The sequence below is a fragment of the Pollachius pollachius genome, assembly GCF_949987615.1.
Source record: "Pollachius pollachius genome assembly, chromosome: 1".
Lineage (NCBI taxonomy): Eukaryota > Metazoa > Chordata > Actinopteri > Gadiformes > Gadidae > Pollachius > Pollachius pollachius.
Window position 1 is genome coordinate 41237624 of NC_136934.1, and position 20767 is coordinate 41258390.

The following is a 20767-nucleotide window of genomic DNA, read 5'->3' on the forward strand; positions in this document are numbered from 1 at the left end:
GGGTATTTTTGTTATCATATGATATTCTTTATCTATTGAACGTGAATCAAATTATTTTGTCAGTTTAAAGTAACCCAGCCTCATCTTATGTTATTGTATTTGTTCAAAGTGGAATTGGACCAATATATATATATTGAAACAAATTTGTATAGTAGAGGGGCCCATAACACCTATAGCCCGGGGCACTTACTGACCTACCTACGCCACTGTCAATATGCCATATTGAATGATAATGAAAAGCAATTGACGTTTTCCGCATCATTGAGCTTACCTCCATAATTACTTTGGGCTATTCGGAAACTAGGATGACTTATACTTACAGTATAGTGAGTACACAGTATAGTATAATTTGTGCCGTAAGAGCGTGTGAAGAGGATATTTTGAGTGAGAGTTGGCAGCTCTGATAACCAACTGAACGTCATATAAGCCTACAATCACTGAAGACGAATGACAATTAGACGCCTATTCTCGCTAGAAATGTTATCAAACTCCGTTTTAATCCCGAAACTATGTACAAACATAGCATTTCCACTGAGAATAAAAAATAATGTCAGCCACCTTGAGCCGTTATCGTGAAACGAATTCTTATTCCACTGTGAACCAACACAAGTTGTTATGAGGCTGGGCTGGTCAGGCTCGTAGGGTCCGTCAGGGACATCAGTAAGGACAGACTGGCGGTCACACACAGCACCCTCCTCTCCTGCAATGACCACTTGAGTCAAGCACATGCAGACGCACAGGCGCGCTTACACGCACGCGCACTAACGTGCAACATCCCCTTGGCAGGGGAAGTGAATCACATGACATTTATTTGTAGCATGGCCCATCATAAATAATCCATAATGTTACTACTACCGTCTAGAAATACTTAATATTTAAACAACATTAAAAAAAAGAAGTAGGCCTACTGAGAAAAAAATGTATTTTTTTATTAATACGTATACTATGCATGGGTTTCAATTCGAAGGCCTGCAACAACCTAACCGCAAAGCGTACTACAGTCAGAGAGACGGGTTGCGTTGTAATCGTTCAAGTTGAGATAACGACTGTGCGATGCGTGCACAGACGTGCTCTTTTGCCCACATTTCTTCGCCGACTAACAGCATTCCGCCCCACCCCGAAGAAAGAAACACCATCACCACCTCAATCAGGAAGCACCGTGACATATTCTCTACGAAGACACGTTTTGAAAACACCACAACCGTGAAGAAGGCGTTGTGTTTTGCTCGCTAGCGTCCCGTTGATAAAACAGCGACGAGCGACACCGAGACCGAAGCCCGTCCAGCTGAGGTTCTGCTGTGCATGCATCTGATTCGGTCCAAGCGGAGAAGGGTATGTTATACAGCCTGTGTGCATTATCATAACGCTCAGCGGCGAAGGGGCTTGGAAACGAGTAACAGCGCGTAATGAATACACTTTCCCTCTGGACAATGCTTTTTAATTTATTCTTTCGAGGTGCCCTATCTTTTAACGCACGTAAACCCTTATCCACGTCGACGTGTTGACGGCGCGCTTGTGATTCTCTGTGGTTTCTAATGGCACGATTTTGAAACGCTTACCAGTGTTCAAGCTAAATGGATGTATTGGAGAAGCATATGCTGTTAAACGTTTTTATTTCGTGTTCCTCTCTTATAACTCTCTTGGTCATGTGTTTACTTTCTCGGTGATTGGACTGGTTCATGCGAGTGGGACACACACACACACACACGCACACACACACACACACACACACACATGCAAACACACACACACACACACACGTTACAAATCGTTATCTTTATTATCCCATTCAAGCAAAACCTAATTGCATACTAGTTGTGAAAAAGTTGAGCTCCGTTTTACACAATCTCGTGTTGTAAGTAAACTCCTGGAACCCTAAGGTAATACGAGCTAGTTATGCATGATTTGAACTCTGTTTGGTCCCTCGATATGCTTGAAGACAGTAAGCCTGGTAGTTGTGATTGAAATTTTAATGTTAATGCAAATCAGAGTTGTGTGTGACAGTTATGTAGCATTGTTTTCTGGTTATTTGGCTGATCTTGTTCGCCTACACTAAGCTGTTTCAACACCCTGAAGTGGGGTATAACACCTTGAACCTGTGTTATATACAGGAACAGGAATATTTGGAGTAAAGGTATGTTTTCTTGTTTCTTGGAGTTCAGACCCAGGCATTCCTCTGAAATCACACCTGAACGACTCCTGTCTCAACCAAGGTGGAGTTGGGGGGGGGGGCAGCATCACGTGTCAGGCTTTGCATTCCTTTGCCAGCCTTTATAACAGCTGGTTTATTTTCACTTTAAAACACAAGACCATGCTGATACTCACGTTTGCGTGAACGTCTGCGGTTTTAGTTTAATATCTTTCTCTCGTGCGGTTTTACAAGAGATTACTCTGCCCATGCTTGTGTGTTACACATGTGCTCGTTCTTTGGTCGTACATACGTAAGAGTAACCCTTTACTTTCTCTGACTCAAATTAATTTGCACAGCGCAACCCACGGATGTGTTGAGGTTAGTCAACTTCCGTCGTTGCAATCTCCTGCTTCCTCCCACTTATCACTCCCCCCCCCCCTCCCCCATTTGTGTCATTGCCAGACAGGTTCTGTCACATTACCTGTAAGCAACATGTGTGGAAATGTGTGTGTGTGTGTGTGTGTGTGTGTGTGTGTGTGTGTGTGTGTGTGTGTGTGTGTGTGTGTGTGTGTGTTTGTTCAATCTTCTAGCCTGAAGGTAGTAGTGAGTAAACCATATCAGGCTATGAATGGTGGGTAGAGAGGGTTCGCTGATGTGGTTAAGAAGACCAGGGAGCCCAACTGTGTACATGGTTGGGTGTGCCTGTTTATTCTGGTGCATTAAATAAACAGAACCTGCGTAGCGCAACATCGACTGTGTTAATATTTGTAATGCCTATCCGCCCGTCCCTGCCCGAGGGTAGGGACGGTTGTGGTATCAAAAACTGTTTTGATACCACAGTCACATGCGTCGGTGGCAGCCAATAGGGTTCACTCAGAGATAAACCCATTTGGCAGCCGTTTCAAATATACTGCACTGCGTTTGAAACATACTCGATTTTGCCATTTTTTTCTGTTTCGCTTACCACCCTATTGCTGCATTGGGGTAGCCTGACATCGCCTGACATCGCCCGACCAATTTGCAAATGCAGATTAGTCTGGGACCTCTCAGTTCATTATCGATTCCCAAGGGGCATTATCAACGGCCACTGACCGAAATGCCCCCAGACTCAATTAGGTAGGCCTACAACCAATCAGAGCAACGACACGCATTACACATCAGACGCAGCCATCTTGGATGCTTACAAAAAGGCCTCTACGTCTACGGTGCTCATATGAGGCACTCCTCTGTACAGTAATCATATTAAACCCACCCCATATTGAATAAATGGTTGTAATTGGCCCAATCAAGGCCAGGTATGCTGGAAATCTGTCTGAACGGGAGGGGGGCCAGATGCATATGCAAGAGCAAATAAAGCACAAGCTCGCAAATGAGTCTGGTTCCCCACCTATCATTGTGGTTTTACAGAGTTCTGTGGCTGTGTTTGGATTTCATTCGATACAATTCATTGCAGCAGGAAGGGGAGGGTCATGAAGACTCAGATGACCTCTGTCTTCAGGACTACTGGTCCTCCAGGTGGAAGGTGCTGGAGTGATCAGCTTTCCTTTTTAAATGTAAAAACACGACAAGAAAATCCCTGCATTGCTTAGAGACCTAGAGTTGGCGGACCAGCTCCAGGGGCAGAAGAATCCAGCCTTTCCTCTGATCACGCCAGTTGCAGCGACTGCCCCTCCACCAAACACTATAATAGCTGCCCTGTTACTGAGTGGCTATAACCCCAGAGTATAGCACTCTGCTACTATGTTGGCCTGGTTTCCCACACAGCTCTCCCTGCATTTACTCAATCACAGCCTCAAACCAAAGTGGTGTGTCAAGCAACCAGAGTGCTGGTGCTGATGATACCAACAGCGGAGGATGAGCGTAAGTTTGTTGATTTAAAAGTAACAGGGCAGCCTATTGGTTGGGAGGAGGAGGAAGAGGAGGATGAGGGTGAAGCTTTAGCCAGACAAGTTTTGTAAAAAGCGGTTGTGAGAGAGAGGGGGCTAGAAGAAAGAGCAAGGGTGACTGACATTGCAGCCGGAGTGTTCCGGCAGATTCCTTTTCCCAAGGCAGATGTTATCCATGACCTTTAATCTCTGTCAGGGAGCGCAGAGGTTTCATCCTTCTGATAAATGATGTGTGCTCTCATAACTGTTTGTCATATCTGATACTGCTCTGGCTTGGTCTCTCTCTCTCCCTCTCTGTCAATCTGTCATTTCCTCGCTCACATCAATCTCAGTCTCTCTCTCACTCTCTTTTTCACTCTGTTTTGCTCTCTCTCTCTCTCTCTCTCTCTCTCTCTCTCTGTGCAGTTTAGCTGCTGGTGTTGATGTGTCTCCTTGGCCTATATTATTTTATATTGAAAATAGTCCCGTTGAGGCCACATTAAGGTTAACAGTGTTATTTTAAAAGTCAAAAATCTCTATCGTTGAGAAACTGGATTTCTCTGTCAAATACATTAGGTGTGTTACCTCAGGATAAATGCACTTTTCCTTTTCTATTGGCTACTAAACCTCGCTCCAGTGTGTTTGACGTTGGTTTTGTCAATGTTTGACAATGGCCCCATTTTTTTCTTAATCATCGTCAACTTCCACAAATGCCAGTCTCCCCTTTTTCATTTCCCTAGGTGGAAGTTCACCTGCTCAAACGTGTGTGTCTCAAAAGCAAGGGATTGTTGTGCAGAAGATCGAGGCAGATGAGTGGGCTCACTAACTTGACCCTTTCTGACATCTCATCTAACGCGATTCTCCCTCAGACCGTTTAGGTTTAGTCAGTGAGGAGGAGGATGGGGGAGCTCCAATGCTGTTAACCTCTCTGAGCCGAGCCAAGGCTCACTAACTCTGAAGCCCAGTCTCCCAGAAGCCTCACAGGGAGTTATTGACACCCGGTGACTTATTGTGAATGCATCATCATTGAAACATATTGCACTCCCCACCTCCATCTATTTAAAGAAGGTCCTGCTCCCCAACCTGCTCTTTAATCACATGTATTCACTGCAAGTCAGATGGATATGGCGTATACTAAACAATGATAATTATTATTTAATATAACGGGAATAAGACATGGATCTAATGAGCCTTTTTTCTGTTGGCATTCAAAAGATCCCATAGTGGGAAAGGGCAGATGGCGGTAAGATAATATAACATAAATACCTTCATTGACAGACCCAGATGTCTGTCCTTTTTTTTATGTGTTTCTATACCCACTGATGATGTTCAGTTTGTGTCTCGCTCTTTATCGCTCACGTGCACGCTTCCACCCTCTCCCGTCTTTTATTTTCTGCAATGTGTGGAAGAAGCAGCAGCTGGATTTCCTATCTATATTTTATGAGAACTCTCAGTACGATCCTTATAGACCTACCAAAAGCGTGGTTTGAAATCCATTTAGCCGTGGGGCATATGACTGCATGCCGTAGAAGACACATTAACGACAATGCTGGTCTTGGTGATCAAACCATCTTTTCCGTCTCTTATGGCTTCACTAAAACATTTGTTGGCAATGAAGTCAGGCTAAATGACTTGCACATCCCACGAATGTAAACAATTGCAATATAGCTCTTTGGTCTTTGTGATGCGACATTTTGTAAAGTACTTGTGTGGCGATTCACTATCATTTTGTCCACAAACTCTGTGACTGACACACATAGAGTGCCATTGTTTACAATTGTGGCATGCGCACAAACGCTTAATGCTCTTTGGCAGAATCCTTACACGTCAGTCAATTTGACAAATTATATTGATGACGGATTTTTCAATGAAGCCAGGAGTGACAACTACTATTGTCTGGTCACCCAGAACCGGTATTGTCCTTTCACGGTCTACAGATCTCCACTTGGCGGAATTGAGTGACCTAAGGAGAAGTTTGTTTACGCGTCCCCTAAAGGACTTAAGTAAGTCTAGGTGTTTCAGTAAATCTTTGGAAAAGTTTAATTTTGGAGCTGTTGCTAGATTGAGATAATCCAGTATCCATGTGAATCCTGCTGGCTAGATTGTATTACATGGATCAAGTTGTGGTTTGAATACATTCGCTCTAATCAAAAACAAACTATGGTAATTAAGTGACAATGCCCTGAAGGTAAAATGTGTCTTAATGAATTCATATTTTTCCTACAAGAAAACCCAAGTTCCAGTAAAGAAATCTCAATCAAGGAATGTCTTACTTACTTTTTGAATCCCACATAGTTCCACTCCCTCTTATTAGGCTGCCTTTACCTTTTCTTTTCATACGGCAACTGCCTACAACTTGCAAGTCTTTACAAGCAATGCAGCAGAATCTAGTGATTGTGTAAGTTTGCTGCTGAAACTGGCTCCATGGCCTCACATTCAAATTAATAGAATATCTTTATATATCTTTCCTGACTAAATGGAAAACATTTGAAACTCATGACCATCTGAATGTAATTCTGATAGGTTCCATAATTGCACCTTATTGTTTTTCAAGCAGGAGGTCTAAACTTATTTTTGTATGTGGTTGTTTGTACTCCCTGTGGATCCGCCTACATGCTCTTCAGTGACTCAGTCTATTCTTAAATTGCTTGTGAGTGCACATTGGAAAAATAATAGCGAAAAGCAGGGGCCACATGTATCTATCTATCTATATCTATATATATATATATATATATATATATATATATATATATATATATATATATCTATATATATATATATATATTTATATATATATACACACAGTAGGGGATCCAGCCATCTCCAAGTGTTAGGTCAGCAGACTGCTAAGGAGTTTGTAAATGTTTGTATTTCATGCAAATTCATGCAGATTGTCGCTTTTTAAAACATCTAATATCCTAGCCAAATTGTTTGGGGGTATGTTTAAGTGTGAGGTTAAAAGGAGATTCATAATGGGTAAGTAGAAGTAGATTAGGTGTGACATCATTGTCATATGTTTTGCCCCTACTTCCGCTATCCTTTAAAACCTGAGTTTGGTAATTGATGATAAATATGAAGACACTACCTGCTGTTGGGAATGTAGAACAATGTCTCATTCTCATATCACACTAAACTGCCAAACACAATGAACAGAAACCCTTATCCTGCTTTACAGACACGGTCAATGTGACATACTATTATGGATGTTCATGTCACTTTGATTTCAGCCAAGGCAGGTCAATCATTTCTTTGTTCACCCACGCCTAGATTAGCCTTACTCTGATCCGATATGAATCACTGCACTCAGCACTGCAATCAGCTGCACTCAATACCGCTGCAGGGGATGCTGAACAACAACTACCAGTTTAACATTTGTTTGCTACTTGTGTTTTAGTGGGAGGATTTATTTTGGGTAAATGTAATGAAATTATACCTGATTATTTCCGAATATGTACATGATTACAGCCAACAGGCTTCATCCTGCTCCCATCATAGAGGAATTATTTCCTCATCATGCCCCTCATCGTGCCTTCCTCCTTCAAGCTCCTTGCCATCCTCCGTTTTCCTTGCTCAGACTCCTTAGGGTAAAGGCCTCCCTGCCCCTGGCCAAATTGCATTGATGTGTCCAGTGCATATTCTGCATGCTGAATGGGGTCCTAAACACACTTGTTGCTTAGCAAGAGGCTGGGTGATATTAGCGTCTGATCAACGGTGCCAACCTATTTACAAGACCACAAGGGAAACCGCAGCTGTTTGAGCTTACATACAACTCATCTGTCACAGCCCCACTTCCACTTCTTCCCTCAGGGCTCCACATGCATCTGGGATTTAGCTTTTATCTCGTGAAACAAGGATTCTTGTTAACTAGTTGAGTAAGAAAGTAGGGAGACAGAGTGGGGAAGAATAGTGGGCAGAAAGGTTCTCAGTCCATTTTTTGCCGGCAAACTATTTCATAATATCCAGTATTAAATTACAAGCGACATTGAAGGTTTGTGGACAATTGAACTTGATTTTGGCGTATACTTATGCCAAAAATAATGAAAGAATCCACCGCTGAGAAGAGCTTGGTTATTTTAAAGGTGGAGGTGCCTCTCATCACTTCCTCCACACATTTTAAATAATTGTTCCGTCATAATAAAAGTGAATAAACCATTGATGGTTTAAACACTTTCTCCTTTGAACAGAAATGTTGGCGGTCTTTAAAGAGTGTAATAAAAGCATAAACATAAAAAATGGTTGCAGTTTGAAAGTTGAATACATATAACAGTACAGTTATATATACAGAACAGTAGTTTTAATGGTGGACTGGAATTGTGAATGTACTTTCTAACCTCATCTACCCTATAATCCCTTAGTGGTGGACATTCTCTACTCCTTCTACTTCAGTATTCGCCTTCTCCCATGACTACATTCCCAGGGGGGTTTCTGATCTCATCCATCAGCTCTATTCCAAAGAAGATGACACACACCTAAATGGAATCGAATCAACTCCCATCCCTGTTGTGACAAGACAGGTTACCATGTGAAATGAGAACCTCTCGATGAAAGGTAGTTCATATTGTTTTTCTGGGTGCCGTCAGATTAAAACTATTGGTTTTGGCAGTTGAGACTATTTATTGATCTCTGAATATCCAGTATATTGCAGCGCTGTGATGTGGGGTTGCCGTGTGGAACACTATGAGGACTAGATAAAATAATCTGATTTAATTCTTCCACTCTCGCACAGTCAAGGACACAAGCCGATCACATATCATTTCTATTATTTTTCAAATGGGAACCGGATGGGAAACCCGTTATGTTTCAGCAATAAGACCTCTCCTTGGCCCCTGAGAGAGTCGATATAGGCTGAGTGACTCATTCCTGCCCAAAGGCCAACAAACAAGTCCTTTGTTGCCTTAAATTACTTCTATAATGCCACAATGGATCAATTCTTTAGGCTGCTAATTCTTGGAGCCTGATTTTAGTTTGTTCTTTTCAGCTTAGGTCACATCAGAAGGGTTGCGTTAGGATCCCCAGTAACTAATGTAATTCTCCTCTGCATCCGGTCGCCTCAGGGCCGGCTCCGTTCACTTCCGTTGGCAAGGAGCGTTGGTTTCTGATTCCCATGGGCTCTAGCCTCTCGTCCTCCAGCGGGCATCGTGGGTGTAATGACTTTATTTAATTTAGCACCTTTCTCCCACTCGAGGGGAGCTTCTCAGAGACTGATATATAACAGACAAACAAACAAAATGAATTCATACTATACAATATACAAATAAACATAGCATACAGACAGGAAAGGCAGTGGACCGGTCAAATGAGCACTAAGTATTGTGCGGTGTAACAGTGTTGGAAAAATAATGAGTTTTTAAATGAATTTGCATATGTCAAGGTTGATGAAGTTACAGAGATATGGGGTGAGAATATCAGGGTTTGGAGGACATGAAACTGAAGGGCCCACACAGCAGTGATCACAGTTGTAGAGGCCAGCGCCCCCATGTTCCCACCTCACCCATCATCTGAGGACAGCTGTAAAAGCCGAGCAGATGTAATATGTTCAGTATGGGTGGCCAATAAATATGTATATCCAAGTCAATGATTTGGATCCCTGTATTTACAAACCCACATATATTCAGGTCATGTTTTTTCCCCTTCTCATCTTTCCATCCTCTGTGTCATTATTATATCCGTCCTGTCCTCAAGCGTCCTCTGGTAGTGTCTGCTGCGATCGGAACTCCTTCAGTCCACGTATATTTGTCATTAAAGCAGTCCCTGATATCAGTCAACAATGCAGCCTTTGTGTGTCCCGCTGCATTTATGCAATGTCTGTTAATTGCAGTGATGACCTCCCGGCCTTGGCGCTTCTTCTAAAGAAAGCCATGTAGCCCCTAAACAATAGGTATGCGCTCTAATGTGTATATATATATACTGATTCAAGCTTCTCTCTCTTCTCCTTACAGTCTCTGTCGGCAGCATGGGACAGCATTTAGGAAAGAAGGAGCCCCAGGAAGACATCAGGGTAAGAAAAGATTGTACAGTCCAACACTGAAGTCGTGTCCCCCGCATGCCTAACATTGTACCAGTCTGTTTTTTCTTGAGTGTATGTGTATGTGGGTGCTGGGATAAGAGTTTTGTCATGAGAATAGGGCATGTGTTGCCGCATTTTCATTTAACCTTATCATTGTGCCCACTGGCCTTTATCAGAATGTCACAGAACTTTGGACCTTGCTCAACATGGCTTTTTGTCACATCCCATCAAACTATTAACGAATAATATTTGCATGGGAATTTTTTCCTATCGTGTACATGGCATGTTAGCACTTGCTTTGCATGCATGAATATTTATGAGTAGGTGCAATATTGTTGTAGGTTTAGATGTAGGTGTTTCATGGTTGTAGGCTAAGGTGTAGATATTCCATGGTTGTAGGTTTAGTTGTAGGTGTTCTATGGTTGCTTTGCAACAATAAAAAGGCTCAGCACCCTGCTTTTTTTTTCTCAAAAAGGCTGTACCTGTAGTGTGCCTCACATTTTATAGCATGCTAAATGGGTTGGTGCAATCGGAACCTCACCCCTTGTGGACCGTAAAGTGGAACAAAGGTTCTTTGTCTCAAAGTGATCCTGTTCAGTTCAAATAATTTGACTGTAAAACAGTGTACAATTCAAAAAAATTCTCAAGAGTCATTATAGTAATTGAGTTTATTCCAGTTATGACATTTACTGGAACATCTGGCACTTAAGGATTAAATATATTCAATGTATGCCAAAGTTTGAATAATTAGTGCAAAATGTTTTTCTGAAGGCCGTTTCCAACAGAAGATTTTGTTTAATGGTAATTAGCGGTTTTGTTTTTCAGCCACCCACATCATGTGTCATAGCTCAAGCTTATTTTTATGGACTCATTTCTAGCACTTTTTTGCCATGGGCGGCAGTATTTTCACATCCGTCACCAAAATTGTATTAGCATATGCCATGTGCTGAATAATTTAGTATGATGGGTTCTATAGTAATATTTGAGTTTTGGATTGTCTGAGGAAACAATCTACTGGGAGTTGCGTCGCAGTAGGAAGGAGGGAGAAGCACAAAATGCTGATCCAATTGATGCGCGGATATTTAAGATATGATCATTTCTGAGATTCCTGCATTGCTTTAGTGTGAAGGGCGCAGAACCCAAATGAAAAAGGTAGAACAGATGGCTTGGTTTGAAAATAATCTTTTGTACGTTTTTTTATACTTGAAACTGAATCACCAGGCCCAATGGCAAGATACTAAAGCAATTGTTGCGGCATGATTCATGAAGAGATGCATACCTCTCTTATGTGCTTTCCAATTGTGTAAAGTCAATGTCGCAGTAGAATGAAACAGCAAAGTTTGGAGCCAAATAAATGAAACACTAGATGGAAAACTACAGCCAAGTGAGCTTTCAGGAAAGTAGCCAGAGTGGCAAATGCACATGATGGCTTAACTGGAGGCTTACAATGAAATGCCTAAAAGCTCAGGAATTGAAAAGGATTGGTTTGGTTCCATGCAAATCTACATCATAATGCCTAACTATAAGTTTCAGGGAAAGTCAGGTACAACAAAATCAAACATTGTATATGAAAACACAACCTGGTAGGGGAGTAAATTAATTGTGTGTGTGTGTGTGTGTGTGTGTGTGTGTGTGTGTGTGTGTGTGTGTGTGTGTGTGTGTGTGTGTGTGTGTGTGTGTGTGTGTGTGTGTGTGTTACCAAAATATTGAATTAAGAACAATGGATAAAACAAAACAGAACAATTCCTGCAGGATGAAGAAAAAGTGCGGTACCAGCTGTACACGTTTGGAAAAATGTATGCATTTTAACAATGTTTTGTAACAGAAGAGAGTTGTCTACTCCGAAATCTACCTTTGCAGTGAGCTGCAAAAGGAAGCCCTTTATCCTTAATTACCAAGCATCTGTTGAGCATCCATCTATCTTTCAGAATCTCTTTATTTGATATTTTAGTCTCAATATGTCTTTCGTCAATTGCCAGCATTTACTCTGTTCACTGCTAAGACCAACTTGTATAAATCAAAACTATTTAGATTTTTAAAAAAGTGCATTAAGTGCACTTTAAGTGACTGAACACATTTTTATGTTTTCCTTTCTTAATATGAAAGGTTTGTACTCCATGAATTATATAATAATAATATTTTATCACAGTTTTTGCAGGAGGCCCATCATTCCTGTTTAATTATATTTACTTGGCCAAAATTGACAGAGTGAGTTAATCAAAATAAGCAGCAGAATTCCCTGTCAAGTCAAGGGCTCACTTGGACCCTAATTACATACGAGAAAATAGTAGTTTGTTCATTGATTACTCACTAAATTCACTTATTCTAGGCATGGTTTGGGAATCTTAAAATGTAGGTTCAAAAGCTACCAAAGGCGACACAAATAATCAACTTACTGTGGTTTATTAATTTCACATGGATTTCCATTTAATGTTATTATGTTTTGCACAGAATTTGTAACTTATTGTTCCCCCTGCATATGTAATCAGTAGCACAGCACAGCTGATTAGACACAGCCAACACTCTGACTCACTTCTTTGGTTGGTTTGTTAGTGGATTGGTTAATTCTCTTCAGACTATGCCTTTTTGTAAGAGCCGCCTGGAATTTGTTGAAAATTAATCATTTTGTACTTAAAAAGAATAACAATAATAAAACATCAGATTTTTTACCACAACCCTATCATCATATGTTTTATTCACCAAGCAAGACCCAGTGACCACTCAAATGATTTGAATGTTCTCTGCTGCAATAGAAAGGTAGGGATCCCATTGTATATGTCCGACCAGGGCAGAGCAGAACGCTGGTCAGTCAAGCATTGTAATAGTTCTTGATTCGGTCAGTCGCCCAATGTGGGCCTGGCAGACTTCTGGAGAAACAGCTCTGCTCCTGGAAATCAAAACCATATTTCCATTGTATCTCCTTCCTTATGCCAAGAGCTGTATCTTTAATCACTTATGGAATGTACACTTGGTTTTGAAGCGGGAAATTGATCCTGGTTATTATGTGCTACATTTTTGGAGAAATTAAATCTATTCCTGATGACTTGGATAGATCCCAATCCAATTGACACTTGACAGTGAAAAGTTTGTTTGTGACTACTTTAAATCTATTGCAACAAGGCTCTACGCTATCGTCGGCCACGTATGCGGACTGACAGTACTGCAGACAGCCCTATGGCATGAAAGTAGGAAAACAAGGCGCCATAAGGAAGGAGGCATTTTGAATTAGATGAAGTTCAGTGTCTGTTCATTGCTATGTGACCATACTATCATTGCTACATGACCTATTCTGTGCAGCTACTGACATCAGAAAACATTGCGCGTTTGAGCCCTTGAGAGATCAAAGAATATCCGAACCCTTTGATGAAATGACGTCAGCACACAAAGTCTGTACACACATTTGCACACATCCAAGCTCAAGTGTGGCTTGAAAATCTACCTTTGTTAAAGATAATTGTTTTTTTTTTTTCACCAAACAATCCTGTTTTGCAGCTAACAATAACCATTTTAATGACGGAAAGAAGTCTGAGGCCTCTTCCTCCCCGTTACTACAACTTGACAGAACCGCTGACTCTAATAGGGGGGTAATTGTATGCCACAGAGACGCTTCAGAGATTGGTTTCTTATTTTTCATCCATAAATTGCCGCCCAACCCATTGTTCCTGTGTGCGGAGTCTGGGCAGGGGATAGGTTTTAAACAGGGGCAGTAATGCCATTTAATGACATCAGGTAATTAACCTCAGCCCCTTTTCCTAAGTTCCTTTTGTCACTGCTTTGATAAAATGCAGCAGCTACAAAATTGGTCTAAGCTGTGATAATTCAGGCTTGGCTGGAATCACATTTTGGGAGGAGAGTGGGTGAGGAAGAGGAGGGGAAAGAGAAAGGGAGGATGGGTGAGCGGAGAATACGCAATAAGCTTCAGAACGAAGAACCGGCCTCTCAAAGGCCTGGAAAAGGGTGTTTCTGTGTGTGGGGGGTGGGGGGGGGTAGATGATAGAGGACAGGAGTCACCACAGCAAAGACAGCAGAGGCGATGGGACACGGATGGTCCCAGAAGCACTCTCAACTGTCGGAGCAGTGTCATTTGTGTAGGATGGGCCATTTTGGCCTAGCCTGTTGCTAACCGACTGCCTGCCCAGTCCCTTTAATGGGCTTTGGGCTATTGTGTTAGCCGACTGCAGGGGAGGGACAGGGCCGACCAGACCTGTAGGGAGGCGGACAGCCCGGGCACACACCACTGATTTGTTTCCTGAGCCTGTGAGGCACACTCTTAAGAGTGGGGAGCAGGGCAAAGAAAAGTGGACTCATTTGAGAAGTGTGAAGGCGCCACTGGTTTTCGGGAAACGATATATAGCACTACATTTTTACATGGATAGCTTTGAATCCTACTTTGTCCTGGGTCTGTGAGGGGTGAAGCGATGCAGCGTGACATGAGTCATTGTGATGTCAAGCTGTCTCAACGCGCATCATGAAAAGTCCTGATGTCGTGGAGGTGACGTTTTTGTTGTTATTGCATTACTCGAGCAAAATAGTGCACAATGAAGTTCCCCAGCACACGTACGTTTTAACTTGGCTCGAATCAATCACTAGCTTTTCACTCAACATTGTTGTTACATTTCTAGGAGCGAAAGGAGAGAAAACCGACACTTCGTTGAAATAATACAAATGTTTACCGGTCCTTGGGCAGCAAAGAGCATATATATCGGCAAGCCAGGCAGGGACAAAGTGGAGGGGGGCAATGGGCTGATTGCTGGATAGGCGGGGCTTCAACGGGGGGCCGGTAGTCAGACAGGCCAGCGTTCGTTAACGGGCTGACCGTCGGACTTAATACGGGGAGAATGGCGTCTAGCACGAACGCCGGAACAGCAGAATAACCTATCACAATAATTACTCCTTAGAGTCAAATAGTGACCGGTGAAGTCTAAACAACGATATAGCGGTGTGTGTGACAGGAAACCCGGAGTGTATATAATGCATGCTGATGAAGTAGATTGCCAGCAGGTGCGTTGACAGGAGGAGATGAATGGATGAAGTAAACTAAGAAGGACGAAGGCAAAGCTGACCGCCGCTAGGAGAAAGACGTGGACGGCAACGTGACCATTTTCTTGCCGTGTGTTACGTAAATCAAACTATGGTTACATGCAATACGTTGCATTTCCAACAATATTGTGTGTGATTAGAATCCATGGTTCAAGTACTTAAAAATAATTGATTAAGTAGATTGCCGTTGCGGTGCAATGGCGCATTCAAGTATTCAGATCTCTCGTTGGATCATTAAGCGTTAGTTATGTTGTAATAATTATTTTCTATATCCCTGGATAAACCGCTGCTTGAGTCAGCAACAACAATATAGTAGTGTGACATTTAGTGATTTATGTTCACCACTCAAAGATAGGGTGGACCATTTCTTTGAGAAGAACATAATGGTATCTGTGGCGGTCGTAAATCTGTAATAATCTCGGCCAAATATTTTATCCGACCTGAATGAAATGATTGGATGGTCTATCTGTCTGTCTACCTACCTACCTTGCTACCTGTCTGTCTACCTACCTACCTGGCTATCTGTCTGTCTGCCTACCTACCTGGCTACTTGCAGCCACTCATTGCGCATGACCAGATTCTTCCACAAGGCTAGGCAGACTTATTGCAACAGCTATTGAGCTAGTCACATGTTTTGTGGGAGTAGCTTTGGAAGGAGGCCTGAAGGGAGTGTGCAATATTTTTGGATGTATTATACTTTAAATATCTAGCTCACTCTGATTTCTCTAAATTGCTACCCAAGCTTTAAACTTTGGACTAACCTTTCTCTACTTTTCTCAATTCCCCCGCCCTCTCCCTTACCACAAACTTTTCCTGTCTTCTCCCTTCTCTTCATCGCTCTTTTTTTTATGCCTCTGGCCCAACGACTAGACCATTTGTAACAGTAACTAGGTTTGGTTCGTTTTGCATTGTTCTATCAGGAATCACTCATGTAATAGATTTGACCATTTATTACTTTAAATGGTCCAACACTTTAATTTGGTGGTATGGTTCCACTCATTTCTGGTGCTTCCTCTTTTAGGATTTAAAGCATGACATACCTGTACAGAAAGTCAGATACAGAATACCACCAGCATATCGACATTTGACCACAGGGAGCACTATACAATCCCCCAAAGGGTATATTATGTATCTCAAGCCATTGTGTAGGTTTAATGCAATACAGAGCAGAACCAAAGCAAAAATGAAATTCAGCTCGACACACTTAACTTTGCAGAGTGTGTGTGTGTGTGTGTGTGTGTGTGTGTGTGTGTGTGTGTGTGTGTGTGTGTGTGTGTGTGTGTGTGTGTGTGTGTGTGTGTGTGTGTGTGTGTAAGATGCAAGGTCTTAAATTGACGGCCTATCAGTATGTGTGTTTGCTTGGACCACGTTAGCTGTCAGATGAGTAAAATGACTAGAGTGTCCTGAAAAAACTAGCTATGATGATCTTAGGCCTCAGAAAATAAAATATAAAAACATGGTGTAAAAAAAGATAATTGTGAGAGTAGCAAATAGTGAACCCAATATCGTGACTAGAACTGAATCGCGGGTGAATATTTATACCCCCGTTTCTACACAGCTTTTTTAATGAATACGCCTCGTCGCTCTGTATTATGTATATTCCTTATCATCCGTTGGTTTTCAATTCTCCTTTGTGTTAGCGTTTCGATATTCTGAGTCGTCATCTACTTTATCACCCTAACCAAAGTCGATTGTATTTGGTTAAGATAATAAAAGGGATGGCAAGGGAGCCAGTTGCTATGGTTATAGCCAAACTGGGACGGCGGGGCTGTTGGGGTTGTGATGCTCCTCCACCTTATTACTTTAGAAGAAGGTGATATCACGTTAGCCAGACTCTCAATGTCACACAAAGATGCTCTATTTAACTCAAATGTGTGTTTTTCAAAGCCCGCTGACTAACAGTACTCCATGGAACACTGCAATTTATTCATTACATTCTAAAAATATGTATAAAGTTTATGCTTGAAGTTAAAGGTATGTTTTAAAAGTGGTAGCTTCGACTCTTTACTTATCGTTAACTTGAGTCAGGCAGACGTGTGTTAATGTGAAATGATTTGTGTGGAGCTGCAAATGTCTCCCTAGAACACAGTAGAGTCTCCAGAGGAGGGAGCTTCAGGCTTAGGAAACCAGCAGCAGGCGCACAGAATCCCCATTGTACCACTTATATACTGCAATGTGTGTGTGTGTGCGTGCGCGTCTGTCACTCTTTGGTAGCTTCAGAGTGACAACTTAATCATTACTGAATTACTTGTTTATGACACAATAGCCAAAGGCAGCTTCAGCATTTCCTGGTTGTTGCACAACCACTATTTTTAGTTGATTATCGTAATGAAGGGAATCAAGTGTTTTAAATGGGATTTCTGAACCAATTTGTAATTCACCATAAAATATTTTTTATTTGCTTATTCGTGCGTCAGGGGATGTGACATCTTGAACAGAAATAAACCTTTTTGGAATGTTGAAATACAACTGAGGGGAAGACGTTAGCGTCCCCTGGCGAGGTCAGTGCTTCTTGCCTCATTCTACATGAACCCCCATAGAGACCCATGTGCATTGCATCCATCTACCATTGCCCAAGGGTAGTCACATTCACCCAACCCCTTCAGCCGTATACCAGAAACAGGGGGAGATGAATGTCACCCTCATATATTCTAGAGGAATAAGAGACCATTTGAGAGCGCTATCACAATTAGCACTCTTTCCAGAAAGGCGAGATTAAGCCTGAACAGATCATGCCTGATGGGAGAAGCATGAAGATGTATTCTCTAAGGTCTATCACAAGGGCAGCTATCTCCAAGGCAGAGAGGAGTTCAGCTTACTCTGAACCTGCCCACAGCCTCCAATCAGTCAAGCCACAAAAGATGTGTGAATCAAAGCCCTCGCTTGCCCCTTCATCAGAAGCCAAACGGATTCAGGGAGACTGAGCCAACGGGACTTAGAGAGCTCCAGGTGGAACAGTGCTAGTATCATTATTATTATTATTATGAATCCATTCAGGAACCGCTTTCATCCAGAGTGACTTGAATACAGGCAGGGCAGAGGGGAAAAGGGTTGGGTTAAGCACATCTCAGCTACAGATAGGTTAAAGGGTTAACCAAAGTCAAATTCCTTGTTTGTTACGTAAACCTGGCCAATAAAGCTGAATCTGAATCTGAATCTGGAGATAGGCTGCGCACAAGGATCACACTGAGAACTTTTCAGGTGGAAGGTTCCAGCAGAACACATTAAAGTATTTTTTTTATTGGGATTCTTTTGAGAGCTAATGGAAATAGGATGTGGACGTAAGCATTTCAGGGGCCCTGTGCTTTGAAGAAGCACTTGGAGGGCTGACATAGCCTGAAGGGAATCATAGTCAGTTAAATGTTCTTCTGGTGATCTAATGGTAGCTTTAATGCATTTATTACTGCAGTAGAGCTTAAAAGACACTCAAGGTCATTACATCACCTCCGCAGATCAAACTTGTTAAACATACATATTTCTAAAGTGTTTATTGAAAAAAGAAAAAGGAAAAGAGTGGTTCCTCGAGGCTCAGAGATCCACGGTCCAATAACATCATTTGATGGCGACAGTCATAATGGGATTGTTATGGAATTGCTGTGAAACAGATTGATGAGGGTCTTTAAACTCAAGAGTTAAGAGGCAATGCTGAGATCCTAGATAAAAGCTTTTGAAAGTGTCAGTGGGATCCTTGGTTTCAAATGCTAAGTGTAAGCCTAGGGCTGCATGTTGCTGTATCACAGCAACCAGCAGCTTGTAACAAAAGTGATTTCATATTTTGCGAGCGAACATCGGTTTATGTTGAAAATGTTAGTTTCTTCCACGATAATTCAACCTGAAATACAATCTGGGCCCATCCGTTTCCGATCAGTGTTCAGGCTTCACACTCTCCATCCTCAGATAGAGCTTGTTTAGGGGTTGTTTGTTGTTCTACCAATTTCATAATGCAATTAACTCAATCAATATTCTATTTACAGACTGAGCAGAGCAGTCAATTATGGGTTCTGATCAGTGTTTCATTATTATTTATAAATATGGCAGCGTTAAAGAGAAAAACAAATGATCCTAAATTAAGGCCAGTCTCCGTAGATCTTTAAAGACTTCTGGTTCTCTGAAATTGTCTGGAACTTGTTCAAGATTTATTGCACAGCAAATTACTAATTTCCAGAGGAGGAAAAAACAGGGGAAATCAGGGAAGGGCACCTTATTGTCAGGGAACTATTTGAAGGTATCGAGCTGAATGCCAATTTGGACGGAAATTAGCATTCAGATCTTTGTTGCATTCTGTGTGGGAGCCACTTGTCGCCTCCATTGTTGGAGAGGTGATGGTGATCCGCAGATCCGCGCCTTTTAATTCTGGTCTTCACCAACTTTTCCTGAATCCTGTTTCTAACTACGACAGTGCATTAGTAAAAATGGCAGACTTTTTTTTTGTTGTTGTTGGAAATTGATTATTGATTGTATTCCAAAACATCGGCACCGTACACATTAACATAGTGCATTCAAAAAAATGGTACCTGCTTGTGATACCCGTCTCGTGAAAGTCCTGTCCTGCTGAGCTGCCTTTAACACACACACATACACACAGAAACACACACATGCGCATGCACACACCACAAGCCCCAGCAGCTCAGATCCTGGAAGCAAGCTTTGTCACAGCAGCATAGATCCTGGAAATAGGGTTTTTGAGGCAATTTTCTATCCAGACATAAAGTGAGGGCTTGTGTGTGTGTGTGTGTGTGTGTGTGCGAGTGTGTGTGTGTGTGTGTGTGTGTGTGTGTGTGTGTGTGTGTCTTTGTGCGTGCCACTTGGCACAGGTCTTACGAGTCATGAATACGGACACACAGAACCAGGAAATACGTTGTGAATGGCAATAAAAAGTGAGAGTGAGATATATTGAACAAGCATCTGAAAAAAGCGATCGTAGTTCTTTGAGCTGAATTAAAGGGCTCTGCTATCTCTTTGTCTCCCCACCCACTCTACCCTTTTCTCAACTTCCGACGCTTCCTTTGCTCTGTTGCCATGACACCTCATGACAATCTTAACCAGATTGTCTGTTCTTTTCTGCGTGTGTTCCTTTAAAGGCTCCGTCGCCCCAGCCCGAAGCCAACCAGAATGAGGCGGCAGCTGAAGAACCATCAACCGTGGAAACAGACTCGCAAGACGAAGTGTTTGGTGAGAATGGAGGAGCGTGAAGGAGCGTTAATTATTAAATAAATAAATACCCTTTTTTCTTTACCTGATTGCGTAGATACGACTCTAATTGTTTAATGTCTACTTATGCCAACACTGATTCAACCTAGCTCTGCTGTACCTGTTGCCTTGCCATGCCTCAACAATGTGAAAGGTAAAACCTAGCGCAGGTTTTACCCTAAAGCTACAGTTCCCTTCAAAGCAGGTCCCATGGAGTGACATCCCTTTTAAGGTTGAAAGCCATATGGGTATCGAGTGGTGTGAGACAGATTCAGGAACCTATCCCAGCTTCACTTCCCCATTTGAACCCTTTTACATCCTCATTTCTATTACTATGACGAGACGGCAAAATCGGAAAGTGCCTTTGTAGTACTTCCACTCGGCAGATGAGGGCACAATCGAATGCAAATGAAAGAGCTAGGAGTTGGATGCCTACTGAGAATCCACTGAGCAGCCATGGTAAAGGAACTCTTACAAGAAAGGAAGGATACCAAAGCCATACTCTTTAAAATGGAGATCTTTGTCATAAACCAC

General features: G+C 42.1%; 1 protein-coding gene across 2 annotated transcripts in view; it reads left to right on the forward strand.

Moving 5' to 3' along the window:
- The first annotated feature begins 1107 nt into the window (after positions 1-1107).
- LOC307070593 (myelin basic protein-like) overlaps positions 1108-20767 on the forward strand; it is a 31915-nt gene continuing 12255 nt past the window's right edge. The window contains exons 1-4 of one of the 2 annotated variants that reach the window (XM_079729101.1): positions 1108-1332; positions 8383-8544; positions 9936-9994; positions 20125-20215. In XM_079729101.1, the coding sequence (XP_079585227.1) occupies positions 8538-8544; positions 9936-9994; positions 20125-20215 (157 nt within the window). In that variant the 5' untranslated portion in view covers positions 1108-1332; positions 8383-8537. The remainder of the gene's footprint in view (positions 1333-8382; positions 8545-9935; positions 9995-20124; positions 20216-20767) is intronic. The other variant, XM_079729102.1, reaches the window with a different exon arrangement.